This window comes from Ziziphus jujuba, chromosome 6, assembly GCF_031755915.1.
Source record: "Ziziphus jujuba cultivar Dongzao chromosome 6, ASM3175591v1".
Classification (NCBI taxonomy): Eukaryota; Viridiplantae; Streptophyta; class Magnoliopsida; order Rosales; family Rhamnaceae; genus Ziziphus; species Ziziphus jujuba.
This window is the reverse complement of record NC_083384.1, coordinates 11,385,948-11,410,906: the sequence shown is the minus strand read 5'-3', so window position 1 is coordinate 11,410,906 and position 24,959 is coordinate 11,385,948. Positions and strand designations below refer to the sequence as shown.

General features: G+C 36.4%; 3 protein-coding genes and 1 pseudogene across 3 annotated transcripts; all 4 read left to right on the top strand.

Moving 5' to 3' along the window:
- Positions 1 to 2,588: 2,588 nt before the first annotated feature.
- LOC132803992 (putative receptor-like protein kinase At3g47110) lies at positions 2,589 to 3,794 on the top strand. The gene has a single exon (XM_060817873.1). The coding sequence runs from the start codon at positions 2,589 to 2,591 to the stop codon at positions 3,792 to 3,794; it is 1,206 nt and encodes a 401-aa protein (XP_060673856.1).
- A 68-nt stretch (positions 3,795 to 3,862) lies between these two features.
- LOC132803991 (probable LRR receptor-like serine/threonine-protein kinase At3g47570) lies at positions 3,863 to 4,489 on the top strand (annotated as a pseudogene).
- A 1,411-nt stretch (positions 4,490 to 5,900) lies between these two features.
- LOC132804085 (putative receptor-like protein kinase At3g47110) lies at positions 5,901 to 9,492 on the top strand. Its single transcript, XM_060817995.1, has 2 exons — positions 5,901 to 8,659; positions 8,877 to 9,492. Exons 1-2 carry the CDS (start codon positions 5,968 to 5,970, stop codon positions 9,299 to 9,301), a joined length of 3,117 nt encoding a protein of 1,038 aa, XP_060673978.1. The 5' UTR covers positions 5,901 to 5,967; the 3' UTR covers positions 9,302 to 9,492.
- Positions 9,493 to 14,767: 5,275 nt separating this feature from the next.
- Positions 14,768 to 18,514, top strand: LOC132804086 (probable LRR receptor-like serine/threonine-protein kinase At3g47570). Its single transcript, XM_060817996.1, has 2 exons — positions 14,768 to 17,714; positions 17,930 to 18,514. The coding sequence occupies exons 1-2, from the start codon at positions 15,014 to 15,016 to the stop codon at positions 18,361 to 18,363; spliced, it is 3,135 nt and encodes a 1,044-aa protein (XP_060673979.1). The 5' UTR covers positions 14,768 to 15,013; the 3' UTR covers positions 18,364 to 18,514.
- Positions 18,515 to 24,959: the final 6,445 nt, after the last annotated feature.

Sequence of the window (24,959 nt, the reverse complement as noted above, 5' to 3'; positions counted from 1 at the left end):
TGGTCCTTTGTCTTCAAGAAATATATCCACACCTTCTAAGAAGCATCATCAATGAAGGTCAGGAAATACCTATTGCCACCTAATGATTCCACCTCCATGGGACCACAAACATCAGAGTGCACCAGACTAAGCAACTCTAATCTTCTCGATGTAGAGGAACTGAAAGAGACACTATGTTGTTTATCAAACAAGCAGTAACTATAAGGATCTAGCGCAGCATCTTTGCAAATAGTGATAAGCTTCTTCTTGGCCAAAGTAGACAATTCTTTTTCACTCATGTGACCGTGTGACCGAGTCTCTGGTGCCACAAATTTTGAGATGCCTTTCCTTCTGCAATGTTGAGGCTATCTACACATATCTTCACATGAGTCATGTACAACGTTCCATATATATGTCCTCAGGCTACAACTATGGCACCTTTCGTCATTTTCCATGTGCCTTTGCTGAAATGGTTGCCATAGCCTTGCTTGTCTCAGGCTGCTCCCGAAAGTAGATTAAGCCAAAGATCTGGAACATGACAGACATCCTGCAAAGTGATTGTACAACCAACATTTGTTTTAACCTGAAAATCACCAGTTCCCATAATCTTTGCAAAACTGGAATTTCCCATTTTTATCGTACCAAAGTCTCCTGCTTTGTACTTTTTGAAGAAATCTCTGTGTGGAGTGACATGGTAGGATGCTGCAATATCAACTACCCACTCAACATCTTGGGTTGATATATGAAGGCATGTCTCTTCTTCGGTGGAGTAGAGTGCCACTTCTCCTGTAACAGTAACTAGTATCTCTCCATCCTTCTTCGGTTGAATACCTTGGAGTCTCTGCTCTTTCAACAACTTTCTGCAGTTCTTTTTCAAGTGACCCTCCATACCACAATGATAGCATTTATATGATGATTTCCTACTGTCTGTAGATTTGTCTCTGCTCTTGCTCCTGCCTCTCCCCCTATCTCGACCACCTCTTTGCTATCTTCCTCTCTCTGTGACGAAGGCATGTGATTGGTCCGTGCCAATGTCCTTTCTTCTGGCCTTTTCATTAAATAGGGCATCCTTAACCATAGACATAGTAAGTTTACCATTCGAGGCCAAACTGCTGAGAGATACTACCAATGTCTCCCAACTGTCTGGAAGAGAGCTTAGAACTAGGAGAGCCTGATCCTCATCCCCTAGTTGGTAATCCACAACAGATAGTTGATTTACCAAGCTTTGGAACTCACTGGTATGCTCGGCTACAGAAGTTCCACTCTGTAATTTTAAATTTACCAATCGCTTAAGCAACAGAGTTTTGTTCCGAGCAGTCTTGGCCTGGTACATGTCCTCCAATTTTGTCCAGAAGGCATATGCATCTGTTTCCTTCGCTACATGATGGAAGACACTGTGGTTGATCCATTGCTTGATCTGACCGATCATTTTTCTTATTTAATTTCTTCTATTCTGCTTCTTTACTGGGATCGGGGTTTACTCCTTTAGCTTCTATAGGATCAAACAAATCCTTACAATTAAGGAGATCTTCCATCCAACATCTCCAAAGTGTATAATTTGTGGCAGTGAGCTTAACCATAGCTTCTAAAGATGATTCTTCCATTGACATTATAGCTTGACCGAAAATGGAGCTGAATTTAGCAAAACAGAGTTAACTGTTGCGTCCGGAATTTGAAAAAGCAAAATGGTGGACATCACTCTTCCGGGGTCAAAATATAATTACCAGAAATTTTGGGGCAAAATGCCATTTTCTAAAAATTCAAGGGTCAACCTATAAATACAGAAATTACAAGGGTCAATCTGTAATTTTTGAAAATATAGAGGCTGTTTTGTAATTTTAGAAACTTTTGCTGACGTGGAAGATTGTGATGATGTGTCAACACATGGCAAATGACATGGCAATCATGTCACTGATGATGTGTCAGATCGCGTGGCTGACAAGGCAGCTGACGTGGTCGTCTTCAACCTCCAAATGGTGCGTGTGGCGCATGACCTGTTGCAGAAAACTTCGGGCAGCACATGTGGGCACGTGGAACGTCGTGTTGCTCTTCGACGAACTTATTTTTTCTCATCTTGTCATGTTCTTTCACTTGGTATTGTCAAATTATTGATTTGAGCAACTTTTTGAAACACCACCTGAAGAACATAGGCTCTGTTTCTTCAAATTTGGAACCCAAGCTCTCAACCTAGAGCTCTGATACCACTTGTTGTGGTTCTCTGACCACTATAGAGAAGAAATATAAGAAGAAAAATAAAAATATAATTCTATTACTCTCTGGAAATAGATTACAAAATACAAAACTTCTCTCTTGGATTCTCACATGGAATCTCTCTCTATTCTATCAAACTCTCTATTTGGAATTTGATCACTCTTCTCTCAAGCTCTCACTCGAGTCTTAAAAGCTCTCAACACTCCTTACTTGGGATGATATTGAGATTGCTTGTTTTGGATTAAAAAAACCACAGGGATGGAGTCTATTTATAGGCTCACAAATTTGGTGCATGTCCTCCATTTTCAACCTCTTCTGACGTTCAACACCAGCCTCTGACATTGCCCACAATTGTTGAGCAAAATTTACGCTGGAAGTTGTAGGAACCATTGTCAACAATGATGAGCTGTAGCAGTCTTCACACTGTCGATGCAGTGGAGTGGCTAGACTTCACACCAATATCATTGTCAAATTGTTCTGCATTTAAGGGGCCTGATTTTGCTCAAAATGATCTCATTGGAATAGTTCCTGCTACATTAGGAAGATTGAGAAATGTTTATAGGATTAATTTTGAGAACAACAGACTAGGAAATGGAAATGCCAGTGACCTGAATTTTTTCAGGTCTTTGCCTAATTGTTCTATCCTAGAGGTTTTTGGTATGGGTGGCAATTATTTTGCAGGAGAACTGCCTCCATCCATAGTTAACCTTTCATACTTTATGCGTATATTTACTATTTCTGGGAATTTCATACATGGAAATATTCCAAATGGGATAGAGAACCTTGTTAACTTGATCCTTCTAGGATTGGAAAATAACGGGTTAGGGGGCAGTGTCCCTGAAGCAATAGGAAAGCTTCACGAGTTACAGGTAGTGTCCATGGATGGAAATAAGTTTTCTAGGTCAATACCTCGTCCCTTGGGTAACTTAACTGCATTGACCGTTCTTTTCATGCAAGAGAACATGTTTGAGGGAACCATACCACGTAGCCTCGGGAACTGCAAAAATTTGATCACCCTTAACCTATCTAGTAATAGTCTGAATGGCACCATTCCCAAAGAGGTCATTGGCCTTTCTTCCCTTTCAATTTCTCTATCACTGTCTGATAATTTCTTGGCTGGTACCTTACCATCTCAAGTGAGCCACTTGAAAAATCTTGGCGAGTTGGATTTATCAGAAAACAAGTTATCTAGTGAGTTGCCTAGCAATCTTGGAGAATGTATTGGTTTGGAACACCGACATTTGGAGGCCAATGGATTTGAAGGTACAATTCCTCAAACTTTGAAAAAGCTTAGAGGTTTGGAAGAAATGGATCTTTTGCGCAATAGCTTTTCTAGGTTGATTCCAAAATTTCTTGGTGAACTTTTAACTCTCAAGCTTCTCAATCTTTCTTATAACAATTTTTATGGTGAATTGCCAAGTGAAGGGATTTTTTCAAATGCCACTGCAGTTTCAATTATTGGAAATGACAAACTCTGCAGTGACGTCCCAAAATTGCTTTTATCTCCATGCCTTAAGCGAAAGCACAATTCAACTAGAAAAATATTTTCTCCAAAGGTTGTAATCCTAGTAACTTGTGCTGCTATATTGTTAGCTGTGTATTGAGCTTTTTGGTTGGTTATTCTGCATGGAAACCTATTACTTCATCTTCTACTGGGCATTGGCAATCAAGTATGTCTTACTTAGATCTTTTTCAATCCACAGATGCGTTCTCTGAGAACAATCTGATTGGTTCAGGGAGTTTTGGTTCTATATATAAAGGAGTTCTTTCAAGAGATAACAAAGTAGTTGCGATAAAGGTATTAAACCTTCAGTAACAAGGAGCTTCCAGGAGCTTCCTGGATGAGTGCAACGCATTGCGAAGCATAAGACACCGTAACCTTCTTAAAATCATAACAGCCTGCTCAAGCATTGACCACCAGGCTAATGACTTCAAAAGTCTAGTTTTCGAGTTCATGGCCAATGGAGGTTTAGACAACTGGCTCCATCCAAGAAACAAAGAAGAACGCCAGAAATAAAGATTGAGCCTTATTCAGAGACTAAACATAGCCATTGATGTTGCTTCTGCCCTAGATTATCTCCATCATGATTGTGAAACACCTATAGTAAATTGTGATCTAAAGCCAAGTAATTTTCTTCTAGATGAAGGTATGGTTGCTCATGTTCGTGACTTTGGACTAGCAATGTTCCTCTTTGAAGAATCATATATGTCCCCAAAAAGCCAAATATTGTCTGTTGGGCTAAGGGGTTCTATTGGGTACATTCCTCCAGGCATGAATTTTGATCCCCAAATGAGATAAATATTGGCTCTTGATTACCATAACATTTCTTTTTCTTTTTCTTTTTTTTCTTTTTTAAAAAAATACCTCTTAAGCCAAAAGTGAACTTTTTCAAAGTAACTGGTCCAAAAGCACAAGTGAGGGGGAAAAAAAAAAGTTCTCTTTATTTCCTCCTATTCCTTAAACTAATGATTCTCATCACCAATGATTTCATATCCTAACGAACTTATTGAACTGCAAAATATCTTATGGGAGGCCAAGTTTCTGAATTTGGAGATAGCTATAGCTATGGGATACTATTGCTAGAGTCGTTCACAGGAAAAAGACCTACAGATGATATGTTCAAAGATGGTTTAAGCATTCACCAATTCATGGCGATGGCTTTTCCTAATCATGTCATGGATATAGTTGATCCTTCGCTGCTCTTTGAAGATGATGATCGTGAGGAAAATGAAAATGACATTGAAGAGATAGTAATAATCGATAACAATAACCAAGTCTATGCTGGAAGCAAAGAAAATGATTGCTTGGTTTCAGTGATGCACATTGGACTCATGTGCTCTAGATTTTTACCAGAAGAGCGGATGCTTATGAATGTAGTTGTCAACAAAATGAAAGGAGTTAGAGAATCATATCTCAAATGCAAGAAGAGTAAGAATATTGATATGTCTTAGTTGTAATGACAATAGTTTCATCTCTACTAGGCAACTAAATTTAATATATAATGGTTGAATCTATCTTTGAGCTTGTTCTATCACATTCAACTACACTTCTTTGCCAAGAAATAAGTATTTAGAAAACAGAGGAACTCTGATTTTGAGTTCTTAGTCTGTGTCAATTTAATATTATATGTCTATCTTGTGTTCTTGAGAACAAATTATAAAATCTTCTAGCCTGTGAATAAAATGTATATGTATAAATGTTACATTTTGAATGAAAATATTAATTCATTCTAGTGCTTTAGATTGGTCTGATTAGGATAAAAGCTCCGAAAATAAAAAAATAAAAAAAAAATCAATATATATTGAGGGTCTCAACTAAAATAAACAGAGCTAAAAAAATGATAATGAGATGCATTAAACTTCTTTTTTTATTTTTTAAGGCTAAATCCAAATACCACAAAAAAAAAAAAAAAAAGGATGAACAATGCTAGAATGATTCAACAAATTTTAGAGGTTTATAAAGTGTTCTACACGGAGGTTTAATTAGTTGTAAGGATTTGTGTTAATATGATGGAGTTGATCTAATTAAACACACTTTCTTTTTCTCCTTTTAAGAAACAGATAAAGAAACTGAAAAAAGTCACTGGTTAGGTCCTTGATATTTTCCCTTCATTAAATATCCGCACCATCTAGGGCTCCTTATCTTCAATGCGGTCCTACAAGCTGTAACTTCGCCATTGAATATATGTACACTTTTTAATGCTTTTATCTTCTTGCATACCAAAATGGCATCAGGTTTGGTGCACCTTAAATTTATATCCCCAAAAAAAAAAAAAAATGGACATCATGGATCATTCAGATTTGTGCTGTAGGTGGATATTATCCATATTTTTCCACTGTGGGATCATTCTTTTCTGCATTAATGTTCATATGGAATCTGCATCCTCAGCTCCTGATTATGGAAATGAATCCGATCATCTAGCTTTACTAGACTTGAAGAATAAGATAATCCAAGATCCTCTCGGAATCATGAACTCCTGGAACCATTCCATCCATTTCTGCAACTGGGTTGGCATCACATGCAACCCGTCAAGCAAACGAGTATTGGCTTTGAACCTAATGGCTCTAAAGCTGGGTGGTTCAATCCCACCTTCAATAGGAAATCTCACTTACCTCACAGAAATTCGCCTGCAAAATAACAGCTTTCACGGTGAAATTCCTCAAGAAATGGGTCATCTTCTGCAGCTGCAGCATCTTAACTTATCGTACAATTCCTTTGTGGGAAAGATTCCAACAAATATAACTCACTGCAAAGAGCTAAGATATTTTATTGTAAGTGGCAACAAACTTACTGGGTCAATTCCAGTCCAGTTCAGTTCCCTATCAAAAATGGTGGGCTTGGATTTTAGCAAGAACAATCTTACTGGAAGTATCCCAGCTTGGATAGGAAATTTCACTTCTCTGTACTCGCTTTCACTTCGCCAGAACAATTTCCAAGGAAGCATATCCGAAGATCTTGGCCATCTAAAAGGCTTGGGGGAATTCATACTCACGGACAATAATCTCTCTGGTATTGTTCCTCCTTCTATTTATAATATCTCCTCCATATACTATTTCACGTTTACACAGAACCAGCTACATGGAAGCCTACCACCAGATGTTGGCATTACTTTGCCTAATCTCGAAATATTTGCTGGTGGAGTTAACAGATTTAATGGCCCTATTCCCGTATCATTGTCCAATTGTTCTCAACTTCAAAAGCTTGATTTTGCTCAAAATCATCTCAGTGGAACAGTGCCTGAGAATGTAGGGAGCTTGAACAACTTGAATAGACTCAATTTTGATGATAATTTGCTGGGAAATGGAAAATCCGGTGACCTTAATTTTCTTAGTTCATTGGCCAATTGTACTGTTATGGAGGTGTTGGGTCTGGCCTACAACAATTTTGGAGGAGAACTGCCTAGATCCATAGCTAACCTATCATCTCATATGAGCAGATTAACTATTGGGGGGAATATCTTACATGGAAGTATTCCAAATGGGATCGGAAACCTTGTCGACATGACCATTCTCGGATTGGAGACTAACCGGTTAGGAGGTACTGTACCTGAAATAATAGGGAAGTTTCACAAGCTACAGGGACTTTACTTGAGAGGAAATATGTTTTCTGGGTCAATACCCTTTTCCTTGGGTAACTTAACTTCATTGAGCATTCTCTTTTTGGAGGAGAACAAATTTGAGGGAAGCATACCTCAAAGTCTTGGAAACTGCACATTTTTTATGACCCTTAACCTTTCAAGCAACAGTCTCAGTGGTAACATTCCCAGAGAGGTCATCGGTCTTTCTTCCCTTACAATATCTTTGTCACTGTCTCAAAATTCCTTAACTGGTTCCTTACCATCTGAGGTGGGTGTAAATCTTGAGGAGTTGGATTTATCAGAAAACAAGTTATCAGGTGAGTTGCCAAGCAACCTTGGAAAATGTGTTAGTTTGGAACGCTTGCATTTGGAGGGCAACGAATTTGAAGGTACAATCGCTCAGACTCTGGAAAGTCTAGGAGGTTTGGCAGAAATGGATCTTTCCCGAAATAACTTATCTGGGTTGATTCCAAAATTTCTTAGTAAACTTTCAACTCTTAAATTTATTAATCTTTCTTATAATAATTTTGAGGGTGAATTGCCAAGAGAAGGGATTTTTGCAAATGCTACTGCAGTTTCGATTCTTGGAAATGATAAGCTCTGTGGTGGCATCCCAAAACAGCTTTTACCACCATGCCTCAAGCACAATTCAACGAGGAAAATATTTTCTCTGAAGGTGGTAGTCCCAGTAACTTGTGCCGCTATATTGTTAGCAGTTATATTGAGCTTTTTGGTTGGTTATTACATATGGAGGCCTGTTACTAAATATTCGATTGAGGATTGGCAATCGAATATTTCTTACTCGGATCTTTTTCAATCCACAGATGGGTTCTCTGAGAACAATCTAATTGGTTCGGGTAGCTTTGGTTCTGTATATAAAGGCGTTCTTTCTAGAGATAACACAATAGTCGCGATTAAAGTATTAAACCTTCAGCAACAAGGAGCTTCCAAGAGCTTCCTTGAGGAGTGCAATGCTTTGAGAAGCATTAGACATCGTAATCTTCTTAAAATCATTACTACCTGCTCAAGCATCGACCACGAAGGTAACGACTTCAAAAGTCTAGTTTTCGAGTTCATGGCCAATGGAAGTTTGGAGCAGTGGCTGCATCCGAGGGACAATGGTGAACACTTGAATAAGAGATTGAGCCTTATTCAGAGACTGAACATAGCCATCGATGTTGCTTCTGCTTTGGGTTATCTCCATCACGATTGTGAAACACCTATAGTTCATTGTGATCTAAAGCCGAGTAATGTTCTTCTTGATGAAGATATGGTTGCTCATGTTGGTGACTTCGGACTAGCAAAGTTCCTCTTTGAAGCATCAGATAACCCCTCGGAAAGCCAAACAATGTCTGTTTCGCTAAGGGGTTCTATTGGGTATATTCCTCCAGGTATGAATTTTTTTATACCAAGATGAAATAAATCTGAGCTCTTGATTACCATAAAAAATTTACTTATTAAACCAAAAGTATATGTTTGAGAAGTTATTAATCCAAAAGAAGTAATGACCCAAAAAACAATAATGCACTTTCTTTTCAACAGCTACTTAAATTTATTGATTCTTAGCACCTATGGACTAGACATCATAATGAATTTGTTGAACTGTAGAATATGGCATGGGAGGCCACGTTTCCATACTTGGAGATATCTACAGCTATGGTATATTCTTGCTAGAGTTGTTCACAGGAAAAAGACCTACTGATGATATCTTCAAAGATGCTATGAGCATTTACCAGTTCGTGGAGGTGGCTTTGCCTAATCATGTCATGGATATAGTAGATCCTTCATTGCTATTTGAAGATGATGAAGATGAGGAAAATGAAAACAACATTGAAGAGACGGCAATGAACAATGTCAATCGCCAAGTCAATGTTGGAAGAATAACAAATAATTGTTTGATCTCGGTGATGCAAATTGGACTCATGTGCTCCAGACATCCACCAGGAGAGCGGATGCTTATGAACATGGTTGTCAACAAAATGCAAGCAATTAGAGAATCATATCTCAAAATGCAAGAAGAGGTAAGAATATGAATAGGTTTTAGTTGTTACTGTATCAGAATTGTTTCATTCCTACTTGATAAGGTATTTGAATTTGTACGTAATATATAATGGTTGGATCTTGTAAGCACTCTTTCTTTTAGCTTGTTTCATCTGCACCATATTGCCATGAAATAAGTATTTAGAAAATAGAGGAACTCTGTTTTTAAGTGCTTTAGTCAGTCAGTTACTAACTTAATATGTCAATGTTGTATTCTGTACAGACGTTATTCCAGATATTAGGATGAGAAGAAATCATAAAACCTTCAAGCCCGTTTGGCCATGTATTAAAAAACTGTTTTCTTGGTATTGTTTATCTTTTAAAACTGAAAAAACAAGTTCAAGTACATGAGCATATATGGAGCAAACGACTAAAAAGCTAAACAAACCATGGTGACAACCGGAACATTGTTCTCAAATAAAAACACCAAAGCTAATGGTGTATTTGTGATGAAGTATTACTAACCCTACTGATATCCTTACAACATGTCAATGAAGTATTAACAGCCTGTTTTCCCCTTCTTTTTTTTTTTTTTTTTTTTGTTTCCCTCTTTTACTTTTACTCTGTCACAAATTTGATGAAATCTGAATGAAATGTTGTGGCTTGGTAAGAGCATGGATTACTGGGTTTTAACTTAGCCATCAACAGGATAAAGTTAAGAACAAGAAATAGAAATAAACTACTTCGACATTAAGCATTATTCATTTAAGTAAAGGAAGGAATTCAAAGTCAGTTTTAAATTCTATGCAAGCAACCACAATATATAGCAGAAGCTTTAATTCGTTGACAGAATTATTAATGTCCATTCGTTTCCACTGAACAAGAAACTCCAATTCCAAGTATTAAAGTCAAGTTGTCCTGTATTTGGTCCTTTTTGCCCTGTCCCTCCATGAACCTGTTTGCTTCATCTTATTCTCCGTCTCCCCCAACTATAAACAGTGGGTCTAAAATGGTCAGATATTGCAATCTTAACATAACTACGGAGATCGAATCCATCTTTAAACATGTCATCCGTCAGATTCATCCCTGTGAAACTTCTCTAACAAGAGTATCCAATACAATAGCTGTATACCTCACAGCTTTTTTTTTTTTTTTTTTTTTTTTAATATCATCAGAAGTTGTTCTTCATTTTTTCAATGTGACAAAAAAAACAAATATTATAAAATAGAGGACTTACTCAAAATTTTGATTTGATGAAACTAAGTTTTTAGTTGTACACCTATATATGCGAACATCGCAACCTTTGAAAACGTTTTGTTTTATGCACATATCATAGGATATTTTTGAAAATATCCAGCTTTAACAGTCTTTATACAAGATGAAAAGTTCCAATATGCAAAATTCCAAAAGGTACAAAATGGATAATACTGATGTTAAAGCAAAATGAGACATAAAAAGAAAGTGGAAAAATTATAATTTCCAAACACAATCTGAAAAATATGGTTTACAAAGAGGGCTCAACACTGAGAAAAGTAACATGAATAGAAAAGGGTCAAGCAATCATTAACTTTCAATTGCATTCCCCAGTATATTAGAGCATATTCATATGTGTTTACACCTCTATGTACCTTGATCCTTAGATAGGATTCAATTCTTAAATTTGAGAACACAAACCTACAAGGCTAAAGACCAAGCAAAAAGAACTTGCCAAGGTAAACTGCTCAATTACAATCGAAATAACCAAATCAAAAGCGTCAAAGGAATACGAAAACATGAGGACATCAAAAGTTAGTATATATGATGGAGAAAAGAAGAAAAACAGTTAATATTTTAGAGGAGTGAAGAGTAAGATAGAACCACATACCTTGTTTACCTTTCTACTTCTTTTATGTGCATAATTTAGACATCCTATTTAAATCTTTTAAATTCTAACAGACCTGCTGACAACTTTAACTTTTGAGCTTTTCTTAACAGTGATGGCAGGAGAAGTTTAATGATCAGCTTCTTGCTTTGGCTGTCGACTTTGCTAGTTATTATCATCACAGCTTAGGCAATATTTATTATAAAGGCAATGATTAGTTACATTTCTCAAATATTACTATGAGTCAAACTTTGCCAGTTAGTCTTTTAAACATAAAAAGGGAGACCTTTTTCTCTTAGCATCCAAAAAGCTGTGATTTTTATTCTACACATTTTAATATATTATAAAAAAATTTTGTCAATTTAAATATTTCAATAAGAAAATATTTACTATAACTTAAAGAAGAAAATTTTTTACTCTTACCTAACAAGAAAACCTGTAAGGCTGGAGACAAATTGGTGTCATCGCACAACAAATTTGGAAGAGATTGCTCCCTTTTATACAACTAAATATCATGTCATGTACCCAAAAAACCACAACAAGAGGAATTTTAATAAATACATTGCAGGGGAAAAGGTTTAGAAATAAAGTTAAATAATCTAGACAAGAAAATTCAACTTCTCCCTAAAGACCAAGCAAAGGCATATACGTATACATGTGACACATCTCATCCAGCTATAATATGGTGCCTGAGGCACTTAATTATTCTGCAAATTTGTTACTCAAGCTTTGAACATGACCCCAAAAAGGAAAAAAAAAAAAAAAAAAAAAAAAAAAAAAAAAAAAAAAAAAGGGTTCTGCTTTGAATACAGGGTTGGATTACAAATTACAAAACTTTAGTACTTTTTTGTTCAAGCTTCGAATATGAAGGGGTAAAAAAAAATTAAAAAAAATCAAAAATAGAAAATAAAACATAATACATATATTAATTTTTTTTAAAATCAAATAACTAAGCTAATTTTTTTAGTGTTTACCTTACCACATTTGTATGCACTCTTTATTTTAGTTTGTTCTGAAAGCAGGGGAACTCCGTTTTGCGGTCCTTAGTTGCAATTTGTATGTCTATGTCGTGTTCTGTACAGATTGTACCCCAGATATTGGCATGAGAAGAAATCCTAAAAGAGCTTCAAGCCTGTGAATAAAATATATATGTCTTTGTTTTGTTCCTGAGAATAAATCATAAAATCTTCTAGCCTGTGAATAAAATGTACATGTATAAATGTTACATTTCGAATGAAAATATATTAATTTATTTTAGTGCTCTAGTTTGGACGGAGTTCGATCAAAGCTCTAAAAAGAACAAGATTTAGGGAACGAATACAAAGGTCAAAGGCTTTATTATTGAGAAAGTAAAAGGAGGTTATTTAGTAGCCAAATAAGAAAATAAAATCAATAATATATATTGAGCGTCTCAACTGAAATAGACAGGGAAAAACAAAATGATAATAAGATGTATTAAACTTTCTTCTTTTTTTGTTTTTTTTAATTCTTTAGGCTAAATCCAAATACCAAAAATCAAAAAATTAAAAAAAAAAAAAAGATGAACAATACTAGAACATAATTCAACAAATTTTAGAGGTTTATAACGTGTAGTACACAGAGGTTAATTAGTCGCAGGACCTTGTGCTACTGTGCTTCGTTGGAGTTGATCTAACCAAAGGAACTTTCTTTTTCTTTTCTTGAGAAACACTCAATCAAACTAAAAACTTAAAGAAATCTTTGACTAAGTACTTGATATTTTCCTCCGTAATTAAATTCATTAGATATCCATACCATGTAGATTAATGGAATTTAAAAGAAACCTTTGACTAAGTACTTGATATTTTTCCTCCATAATTAAATTCATTGATAAAAGGGGCAGCATAGCCTCCGTCTGAGATGAGCTACTCAAGCAAGCAGAGTAGGCTCGTAGAAAGAGAGCTCTCTCATGTTACAAGTTAGCAGGTGAGTTATTGAAGAGTGTCAGGTGTTTATACGTTAAGTGTCCGAATGGTTATTTTGTGTGTGGGTCCCATTGAATATATAAGTGTTCTAAGTTATTTATACGTAAGGGTCTTGTGAAATCATTAACACAATATAAATGATTTTTTGCCCAACAAACAAATCATAAAATCTTCAAGCCTGGGAATAGAATGTACATGTATAAATGTTACATTTTGAATGAAAATATTAATTCATTTTGAAGAGAGGGCCAAACAAGATGATAATAAGATGTATTAAACCTTTTTCTGAACAAGATTTCTTTGGGCTAATTCCAAATACCAAAAATATCGAAAAAACCAAAAAAAAAAAAAACAAAAAAAACAAAAAAACAAAAAAAGGATATAATAATGTTAGGACATATAAATAGACAAATTTTAGAGGTTTACATCGTGTTGTACATCAAGGTTTAATTAGTTGTGGGGCCTTGGTTACTGTGCTCTGTTGGAGTTGATTTTATCAAACACTTTCTTTTTCTTTTGTTACCAAACTTAAAAAAAGTCGTTAGTTGCTGAAATATTCCCTCCATAATTGAATGTAGTAGATATCCATACCATCAAGTGCTCCAAATTTTCTTCAATGGGGTCCTATAAGCTGCAACTTCACCAAATTCAAAGACATGACAAAAGAAATAGCTAGTACCACATCTTTAAATATAAATTTTTTTTATTATCCATCTAGATTGTAGTGTTACTTTTCTTAATTTTTATCTCCATTTTTAACTTTGCAAAAGAGAGAATATTAATTTTTCCTTTTTTTCTTTTCTTTTTCTTTTCTTATTTAGATTTTGAGAGTGATCTTGATGAGCTTGTAAACCATGGAATCTATCACAACGTCAAATCTCAACTAGCTAGTGGGAAAACACCGAAAAAATAGGGCTATCATCAAACTCTTAGAAACTGGAAAGAGAATATAATGATATAGTTCTACTATGTATGAGGATATCTACATTTTAATACATTTTAGTACTTTGTAATTTCACGGGATTACATGCATAATATACAATATTTGCATTTTGACAAAATAGGATATCTGCACGGTAGAACTTTTGTGTGATAAAATGTACGACGTATAAATAGACTATCCTAAACTTTTCAGTTTTTTTTTTCATTATCTACTATATCTTATGGAATTGATATATTGTCACTATAATGACTATCATCAAACGGAATATCCATACATTATATGCAATGTCTACTTTTCTATATTAGATTTTTAATATAAAAAGGTAAAATAGAATTAAATGCATTGAATTAGTGTTTTAGTACTTCTAAGCAATATAATTTAAATCTATTTGAATAGACTTTAATCTTTCAATTAGTATTTGTGTTTCCATCCATCTCATACATTAATGTTATTATCAACTGGCCTTTATTATTGCCCCCAAAAAAAAAAAAAAATGTTCACCATTGAAATTAAAAAATTAAGGACCTTAAAAGATTGTACTGAACCCTTTTTTTCTTTCCACAGGCTAATCCAAATTAACGCAAAAAAAAAGAAAAAAGAAAAAAAAAAGGCTAGAATATAACCTCAGCAAATTTAAAGATAATTATATCGTGTTATTGTTATTATTATTATTAAAAATAATAATAAATAAGAGAAGGAGAATTTGGCACCAATCTTGAGCCCAGTTTAGTGGTCATTGCCAACTCTCGGCTTAAAGCCAGGTGTAATTTTGCTTGTTTGGTGGCCAGCCCAGTACTACTGTAATCACAACAGTACCCCAACTTGATAATTGCGGAGAATAATCATACCAACTAGAGCTACCATTTTTCTTTCTATTACTTGCCTGCAAGCAATCAATTACTTCTCCATATAATATAAGAAATTTTTGTTCTTTTACATTTTTGAACATCAAAACTGGCTTCGGATTTGTAGAAATTTTCGTGTACCCCAGATCATCCTATATCGATTCCATAAACAGATGTCCATGAAGCATTCATATTTGAATTGCAGGTTGATTTTTCCCATATCTTTTGGATGTGGGATTATTCTTTTATGCATGAACCCGACTTTCGTATCAGCAATATCCATACCCAGTTATGGAAATGAAACTGATCGTCTAGCTTTGCTAGACTTGAAGAGTAAGATAATCCAAGATCCTCTAGGAATCATGGACTCCTGGAACGATTCCATCCATTTCTGCCACTGGGTTGGCATTACATGCAACCCATCAAGCCAACGAGTATTGGTTTTGAACCTGAAGTCTCTAGAGCTCTCTGGTTCAATATCACCTTCAATAGGAAATCTCACTTACCTTACAGAAATTCACCTGCAAAACAACAACTTTCACGGCGAAATTCCACAAGAAATGGGTCGTCTTCTGCAACTTTGGCATCTTAACTTATCGTTTAATTCCTTTGGGGGAAACATTCCAACAAATATAACACACTGCAAAGAGCTAGCATATTTTCTTGTGTTTGGAAACAAGGTTACTGGGTCAATTCCTGTCGAGTTGAGTTCATTGTCTGAACTGGTGTACTTGGACTTTGGAAAAAACAATCTTACTGGAACAATCCCAGCTTGGATAGGAAATTTCACTTCTATGTACGCACTTTCGTTTGGCCAGAACAATTTTCAAGGAAGCATACCTGAAGATCTTGGCCATCTAAAAGGCTTGTGGAGATTTATACTCACGGACAATAATCTATCTGGTATTGTTCCTCCTTCAATTTATAATATCTCTTCCATATACTATTTCACATTTACACAGAACCAGCTCCATGGAAACCTACCACCAGATGTTGGTTTTACTCTGCCTAATCTCCAAGTATTTGCCGGTGCAGTTAACGAACTAACAGGCCTTATTCCCATATCATTGTCAAATTGTTCTGCACTCCAAGTGCTTGATTTTTCTCAAAATGGTCTAATTGGGTCGGTTCCTGAAACATTAGGAAGCTTGCCAAAAGTGTATAGGATAAATTTTGAGAACAATTTTCTGGGACATGGAAAAGCCAGTGACCTGAATTTTTTCAGGTCTTTGCCTAATTGTTCCGTTCTAGAGGTGTTGGGTATGGGTGGCAATTACTTTGCAGGAGAACTGCCTACATCCATAGTTAACCTTTCATCGTATATGCGCATATTTACTATTTCTGGGAATTTCATACGTGGAAATATTCCAAATGGGATAGGGAACCTTATTAAGCTGATCCTTCTAGAATTGGCAAATAACCAGTTAGGAGGCAATGTCCCAGAAGCGATAGGGAAGCTTCACGAGTTACAGTTACTGTCTTTGAGTGACAATAAGTTTTCTGGCTCAATACCTCTTTCCCTGGGTAACTTAACTTCATTGACTGTCCTCCATCTGCAGCGGAATAGATTTAAGGGAAGTATACCTCAAAGCCTTGGAAACTGTAAAAATTTGATAACACTGAGCCTTTCGGGTAACAACCTCAATGTTACCATTCCCAGAAAGGTCATTGGCCTCTCTTCCCTTTTAGTTTCTCTGTCATTGTCTATTAATTTATTGACCGGCGCCTTACCATCTGAAGTGGCTAAGTTGAAAAATCTCGGGGAGTTGGATTTATCAGAAAACAAGTTAACAGGTGAATTGCCTAGCACTCTTGGACAATGTATAAGTTTGGAACGCCTGCATTTGGAAGGCAATGAATTTGAAGGTCCAATTCCTCAGACTCTTGAAACTCTAAGAGGTTTGGAAGAAATGGATCTTTCCCGCAATAACTTATCTGGGTTGATTCCAAAATTTCTTGGTAAACTTTCAACTCTTAAGTTTCTCAATCTTTCTTACAATAATTTCGAGGGTGAATTGCCAAGAGAAGGGATTTTGGCAAATGCTACTGCGGTTTCAGTTCTTGGAAATGATAAGCTCTGTGGTGGCATCCCAAAACTGCTTTTACCTCCATGCCTCAAGGAAAAGAACAATTCAACAAGAAAAATATTTTCTCGGAAGGTGGTAGTCCCAGTAACTTGTGCTGCTATATTGCTAGCAGTTATTTTGAGCTTTTTGGTTGGGTATTCCATATGGAGGCCTGTTACAAAATCTTCGACTGAGGATTGGCAATCGAATATTTCTTACTCGGATCTTTTTCAATCCACAGATGGGTTCTCTGAGAACAATCTAATTGGTTCGGGTAGTTTTGGTTCTGTATATAAAGGAGTTCTTTCTAGAGATAACAAAATAGTCGCGATTAAAGTATTAAACCTTCAGCAACAAGGAGCTTCTAGGAGCTTCCTTGATGAGTGCAATGCTTTGCGAAGCATAAGACACCGTAACCTTCTTAAAGTCATAACAGCGTGCTCAAGCATTGACCACCAGGGTAATGACTTCAAAAGTCTAGTTTTCGAGTTCATGGCCAGTGGAAGTTTGGAGCAGTGGCTGCATCCAAGAGACAATGGAGAACACTTGAATAAGAGATTGAGCCTTATTCAGAGATTGAACATAGCCATCGATGTTGCTTCTGCTTTGGGTTATCTCCATCACGATTGTGAAACACCTATAGTTCATTGTGATCTAAAGCCAAGTAATGTTCTTCTTGATGAAGATATGGTTTCCCATGTTGGTGACTTTGGACTAGCAAAGTTCCTCCTTGAAGCATCTGATAATCCCTCAGAAAGCCAAACAATTTCTGCTTCGCTAAGGGGTTCTATGGGGTACATTCCTCCAGGTATGATATTTTTTTTTTATTTATTTATATCCCAAAATGAGATAAATCTTAGCTCTTGATTACCATAACATTTTGCTTCTTAAACCAAAAGGATATGATTGAGAAGTAACAGATCCAAAAGAAGTAATAATGCACTTACTTTTCAACTACTACTTAAATTTGTTGATTCTTAGCACCTATGGACTTGACATCATAATGAATTTATTGAACCGTAGAATATGGCATGGGAGGCCAAGTTTCGATTCTTGGAGATATCTATAGCTATGGGATACTCTTGCTAGAGTTGTTCACAGGAAAAAGACCTACAGACGATATGTTCAAAGATGGTCTAAGCATTCACCAGTTCGTTGCTATGGCTTTGCCTAAACATGTCATGGATATAGTCGATCCTTCGTTGCTCCTTGAAGATGATAATCGTGAGGAAAATGAAAGTGACATTGAAGAGATTGCAATCATTGAAGTCAATCGCCAAGTCAATGCTGGAAAAGGAACAAATGATTGTTTGGTTTCAGTTATGCAAATTGGGGTCATCTGCTCAAAATTCTTGCCGGGAGAGCGGATGCTTATGAATGCAGTTGTCAACAAAATGCAAGCAATTAGAGAATCATATCTCAAATGCAAGAAGAGCGAGAATATGAATAGGTTTTAGTTGTGAACCTTGCCACAGTAGCTTCATCTTTATTTGGTAAGCTGTTTGAATTTGCATGTAAGCATATAAATGCAATGTTTGGATCTTTTAAGCACTCCTTCTTTTAGCTTGTTCTATGGCATTCAACTACACTATCCTTTCACCCCAAAAAAAACAAACAAAAAGAAAACAAAAAAAAAATAGAAAAAAAGAACAAATAAATAAATTACACTATTTTGCCATAAAATATATAGTCGGAAAAACAGGGGAACTCGGTTTTTTTTTTTTTTTTTTTTTGGCTGATTCTTCTACTCCATACCCTACCTATTTGTTTTTGGGTCGTCAAGACAAATTACTCATGCGGAATTGACAAAGCTTACCATAACAAGACTTTGAATCGCAAGTCACTGTTTCTTTGGACAGTGATTCCAAATTTCTTTTCTCCATCCCAATATAAAAAAGAAAATGTATATTAATTTTAATTTATTCTGTTGAATTTTTATTTTTTTTCAATTAAGGTGCTCACTTGGGGAGGCATATAGTTAGTCATTCCGTCAGTCTCGTTAATTACATGATCGAGTGTCCTTCATTGAAATTAAATGAAAATTTTCAGGTCTTGATTAAAATATATAAATTTTGGGGGTCTCAATTGAAATTGACAGGGCCAAACAAGAAGATAATAAGATGCATTATACTCTTTTTTAAAGGTTATACCGTGTTACGTAGTGATCCATATAGCACACTTTCTTTTGGTTTTGTTTTTTTGATAAAATTTCTCTCTTTTGTTGATTAACTAACAAACAAACTTTAAACATAGAAGTCTCTGGCTATAAGTACTTTGTTATTTTCGATTTCAATAACAAAAATAGTAATAATAAAATAGAATGTACTTTTTGAAAAAAATGTAACTTGATATTTTAGCTTTCAGTAAAAAGATAAATAAATAAAAAATGCAATTGATATTTTCACTTTCATAACAATAACAAAAAAAAAATGACTTTTTCCTTCCTAATTAAATACATTAAATATCCCTGCCATCTAGAGCTTCTTACCTTCTTTAATGTGGTCCTACAAGCATTAACTTCTCCATTAAATATATAGATGCACTTATTTTCTGAAAAAATATATGTACATTTTCACTTTGATATGCATTTTAAGTTATTTGCTGTGCCATAAGCTGAAGTCTGTATCTGGAAAAAATAAAAAATAAAAAAAAATAAGGTACATCATGGAGCATTCATATTTGAATTGTGGGTGGATATTGTCCATATTTCTTCAATGTTGGATTGTTCTTTTCTTCTTGAACGATTATATGAAATCTGCATCCTCGACAGCCACTTATGCAAATGAATCTGATTTTTTGGCTTTTCTAGACTTCAAGAATCGGATAATCCAAGATCCTCTAGGACTCATGAACTCATGGAATGGTTCAATCCATTTCTACAACTGGGTTAGCATTACTCGCAACCAATCAAGCAAACGAGTCGTAGTATTGAACCTTAAGTCCCTAACCCTGTTTGGTTCAATCCCACCTTCAATAGGAAATCTCACTTACCTCACTGAAATCCACCTGCAAAACAACAGCTTTCATGGTGAAATTCCTTAAGAAATGGGTCGTCTTCTACAACTACAGCATCTTAATATATCTTACAATTCCTTTGGTGGTAAGATTCCAATAAATATAAGTCACTGCAAGGAGCTAAGGAATTTTCTTGTATTTAGCAACAAGCTTACTGGTTCAATTCCAGTCCAGTTCAGCTCATTGTCAAAACTAGTGCTCTTGAATTTTGGCAGAAACAATTTTATTGGAACCACTCCACCTTGGATTGGAAACTTCACTTCTCTAGCCGCTCTTTCATTTGGTGAAAACAATTTTCAAGGAAGCAAACCTGAAGATCTTGGTCACCTAATAGGCTTGGGGAGATTCATACTCACTCAAAATAATCTCTCTGGTATTGTTCCCCCTTCAATATATAATATTTCTTCCATGTTCTATTTCACATTTACTGTGAACCACAAGACATTGGCCTTACTCTTCTTAATCTCAAAGTATTTTCTGGTGGAGTTAACAAACTCACAGGCCCTATTCCAATTGTTGTGGTTCTCTGACCACTATAGAGAAGAAATATGAGAAGAAAAATAAAAATGTAATTCTATTACTCTTTGGAAATAGATTACAAAACACAAAACTTCTCTCTGGATTCTCACGTGGAATCTCTCTCTATTCTATCAAACTCTCTCTCTGGAATTTGATCACTCTTCTCTCAAGCTTGCACTGGAGTCCTAAAAGCTCTCAACACTCCTCACTTGGGATGATATTGAGATTACTTGGCTTGGATTAAAAAACCATGGGGATGGAGCCTATTTATAGGCTCACAAATTCGATGCACTCCTCCATTTTCAGCCTCTTCTGACATTCAGCATTGGCCTCTAACATTGCCCACAATTGTTGAGCAAAATTTACGTTGGAAGTTGTAGGAACCATTGTCAAGAATTGTTAGCTGTAGCAGTCTTCACACTGTCGATGCAGTGGAGCGACTGGACTTCACAATTCTCCCCCTCCAGCCGCATTTAAAAACTGATGGTCATCTGCCATCCATTCCGGCTATGTCTCTGCATAGCTTCAGCTTCTCTTGAGCAACAACTTTTGTTAGCATATCTGCTGGATTCTCCTTTGTATGGATCTTCATCAGCTTCAGCAACTGTTGTTCTATTATTTTGAGTATCCAATGATAGCGGATGTCAATGTGCTTTGTATGGGAATGATACATTGAGTTCTTTCTCAAATCTATGGCACTTTGGTTATAACAATGTATCTTGTAGTCTTCTTACTTGATGCCCAGTTCTGTGAGAGAATGCTTTAACCATAACATTTCCTTACCCACTTCTGTTGCAGCAATGTACTATGCTTTAGTAGTGGATAAAGCAACACACTTCTGCAATCTTGACTGCCATGACACAGCTCTCCCTACAAAAGTATAGAGATAACCTGACGTAGACTTTCTATTATCAGGGTCTCCGGCTATATCTGCATCTGTATAGCCTTCTAAGACTGGGACACCTCCCCCGCAGCACAAACATAGCTTTGATGTACCCCTAAGATACCTTAGAATCCATTTGATTGCTTTCCAATGTTTCTTTCCAGGATTTGAAAGAAATCTGCCCACGATGCCTACTGTATGAGCAATGTCTGGTCTGGTACACACCATAGCGTACATCAGACTTCCTACTGCTGAAGAATATGGTACTGAAGCCATCTCCTCTATCTCTTCTTTGGATGAGGAGCACAATCTCTTGCTCAACTTGAAATGATTTGCAAGTGGAATGTTGACTGGTTTGGCTTTATCCATGTTGAATCTCTCTATCACTTGTTCAACATACTTCTCCTGAGATAGCCATAACATTCTGTTCTTCCTGTCTCGGATTATTTGCATTCCTAAAATTTGTTGAGCTGGTCCTAAGTCTTTCATATCAAAGGACTTAGACAATTCCTTCTTCAGATGACTAGTTTTCATTGCATCCTATCCAACGATCACCATATCGTCCACATATAGCAAAAGTGTAATGAAGTTTCCATATGGAAATTTTTGAATATAAACACACTAGTCTGCTGCAGTCCTTTTATAGCCTTGATTCACCATAAATAAGTTAAACTTCTTGTACCATTATCTTAGTGCTTGTTTGAGGTCATACAAGCTCTTCTTCAGCTTGCCTATGAGGTTTTCTTTCCCTGAAACCTCAAATCCTTCTGGCTGCTCATGTAGATTTCCTCACATAAATCACCATGAAAAAATATTGTTTCACATCCATCTATTCAAGCTCTAGGTTTAAAGTTGCTACTAAACCAAAAATGACTCGAATTGAAGTTATTTTTACCACTGGTTAGAAAATCTCATCAAAGTCGATTCCTTTCTTCTGAAAAAATCCTTTGACCACCAATCGAGCATTATGTTTCACCACCCTTCCGCTGCCATCTTTCTTGAACTTGAACATTCATTTATTCTTTAGTGCCTTTTTTCCTGTTGGAAGCTCAACCAACCTATAAGTATGATTTTTCTGCAAAGATTCCATCTCATCTTGCATTGCTTGCAGCCACTTTTCTTTGTCTTGCTGAGAAACAGCTTCCTGGAAACTCTCTGGTTCCCCTTCTTCGGTAAACAGAATATACTCAGATTATGAAAATCTCTTTGATGGAATTCAGCCTCGCTCAGATCTCCGAATTTGTAAACCATTGGTTTAAGGAGGTGTACCATCATCTAACCACTATGAGGTCCCTGCAGCTTCTTGAGAGGATTGAGTCTCCCCCTCCCTAAAGTCCCCTTCTTCTTCCTAGTCTGCTTCTAGCATATCTTCATCTACCTTGTTATCCTCTGTGGCTATTTGTGCTGGTGCTGGATTAGGACCAAAATCTTCAGCACTAGAACTACGATTTTGAGACATTCTGGGCTTTTCGATGTCTTCCATTGTCTGATTTTCATGGAACACTACATCCCTACTTCTAATAACCTTCTTTGTTTTCGAGTCCTATAATCTGTATCTGAATTCTTCATCTCCATATCATATAAAAATGCATGGAGTAGATCTTCCATTGAGCTTTTGTTTGAGTTCCTTGGATACATGTGCATAAGCTAAACAACCAAATATTCTTAAGTGAGAGTATGAGGGAATCTTACCCGACCATACTTTCTCTGGAATTTCAAAATTCAACGGTACTGATGATGATCTGTTAATTAAATAGTATGCGGCATGAACAGCTTCTCCCCAGAATGGCTTTGGCAGCTTAGCCATACTGATCATGCTTCTGATCTTTTCCATAATTGTCTGGTTCATCCTCTCGACTACTCCGTTATGTTGTGGGGTGCGAGGGATCATCTTCTCATGTCAAATGCTGTGTCTTCTGCAATAAGCATCAAACTCCTTGGAAGTATACTCACCTCCATTATCTGAGCAGAGACATTTCAAGTTCTTTCCTGTTTCACGCTCTACCATGGCATGAAATAGTTTGAAGTAATCCAATACTTGGTCCTTTGTCTTCAAGAAATATACCCATACCTTTTAAGAAGCATCATCAATGAAGGTCAAGAAATACATATTGCCACCTAATGATTCCACCTCCATGGGACCATAAACATTAGAGTGCATCAGACTAAGCAACTCTAATCTTCTCGATGTAGAGGAACTGAAAGAGACTCTATGTTGTTTATCAAACAAATAATGACTACAAGGATCTAGCACAGCATCTTTGCAAACAGTGGTAAGCTTCTTCTTGGCTAAAGTAGACAATTCTTTTTCACTCATGTGACCGAGTCTCTGGTGCCACAAATTTTGAGATGCCTCTCCTTCTGAAATGTTGAGGCTATCTGCACATATCTTCACATGAGTCTTGTACAACATTCCATATATGTCATCAGGGTACAACTATGGCACCTTTCGTCATTTTCCACGTGCCTTTGCTGAAATGGTTACCATAGCCTTGCTTGTCTTAGGCTGCTCCTGAAAGTAGATTAAGCCAAAGATCTGGAACATGACGGACATCCTTCAAAGTGATTGTACAACCAACATTCGTTTTTACCTGAATATCACCAGTTCCCATAATCTTTGCAAAATTGAAATTTTCCATCTTTACCGTACCAAAGTCTCCTGCTTTGTATGTTTTGAAGAAATCTCTGCTTGGAGTGACATGGTAGGATGCTGCAGTATCGACTACCCACTCAACATATTGGGTTGATATATGAAGGCATGTCTCTTCTTCGGTGGAGCAGAGCGCCACTTCTCCTGTAACAGTGACTAGTATCTCTCCATCCTTCTTCGACTGATTACCTTGGAGTCTCTGCTCTCTCAACAACTTTCTACAGTTCTTTTTCAAGTGACCCTCCAGACCACAATGATAGCATTTATATGATGATTTCCTGCCGTCTGTAGATCTGTCTCTACTCTTGCTCCTGCCTCTCCCCCTATCTCAACCACCTCTTTACTGTCTTCCTCTCTCTATGACGAGGGCATGTGATTGATCCATGCCAATGTCCTTTCTTCTGGCCTCTTCATTAAATAGGGCATCCTTAGCCATAGACATAGTAAGTTTATCATTCAGGGCCGAATTGCTGAGAGATACTACCAATGTCTCCCAACTATTTGGAAGAGAGCTTAGAAGTAGGAGAGCCTGATCCTCATCCCCTAGTTGGTAATCCACAATAGATAATTGATTCACCAAGCTCTGAAACTCACTGGTATGCTCGGCTGCAGAAGTTCCACTCTATAATTTTAAATTTACCAATCGTTTAAGCAATAGGGTTTTGTTCCGAGCAGTCTTAGCCTGGTACATGTCCTCCAATTTTGTCCAGAGGGCATATGCATCTGTTTCCTTCGCTACATGATGGAAGACACTATGGTCGATCCATTGCCTGATCTGACTGATCGTTTTCTTGTTTAATTTCTTCTATTCTACTTCTTTGCTAGGATCGGGGTTTACTCTTTTAGTTTCTATAGGATCAAACAGATCCTTACAATTAAGGAGATCTTCCATCCAAGGTCTCTAAAGTGTATAATTTGTGACAGTGAGCTTAACCATAGCTCTTGAAGATGATTCTTCCATTGACATTATGGTTTGACCGAAAATG

Excerpts from the sequence above, each read along its gene's own strand:
- LOC132804086 (XM_060817996.1), top strand. The coding sequence starts at position 15,014 with ATGTCCATGAAGCATTCATATTTGAATTGCAGGTTGATTTTTCCCATA. Across the intron at positions 17,715-17,929 it reads TATGGGGTACATTCCTCCAG|AATATGGCATGGGAGGCCAA; the intron begins GTATGATATTTT and ends ATTGAACCGTAG.
- LOC132804085 (XM_060817995.1), top strand. The coding sequence starts at position 5,968 with ATGGACATCATGGATCATTCAGATTTGTGCTGTAGGTGGATATTATCC. Across the intron at positions 8,660-8,876 it reads TATTGGGTATATTCCTCCAG|AATATGGCATGGGAGGCCAC; the intron begins GTATGAATTTTT and ends GTTGAACTGTAG.
- LOC132803992 (XM_060817873.1), top strand. The coding sequence starts at position 2,589 with ATGATGAGCTGTAGCAGTCTTCACACTGTCGATGCAGTGGAGTGGCTA.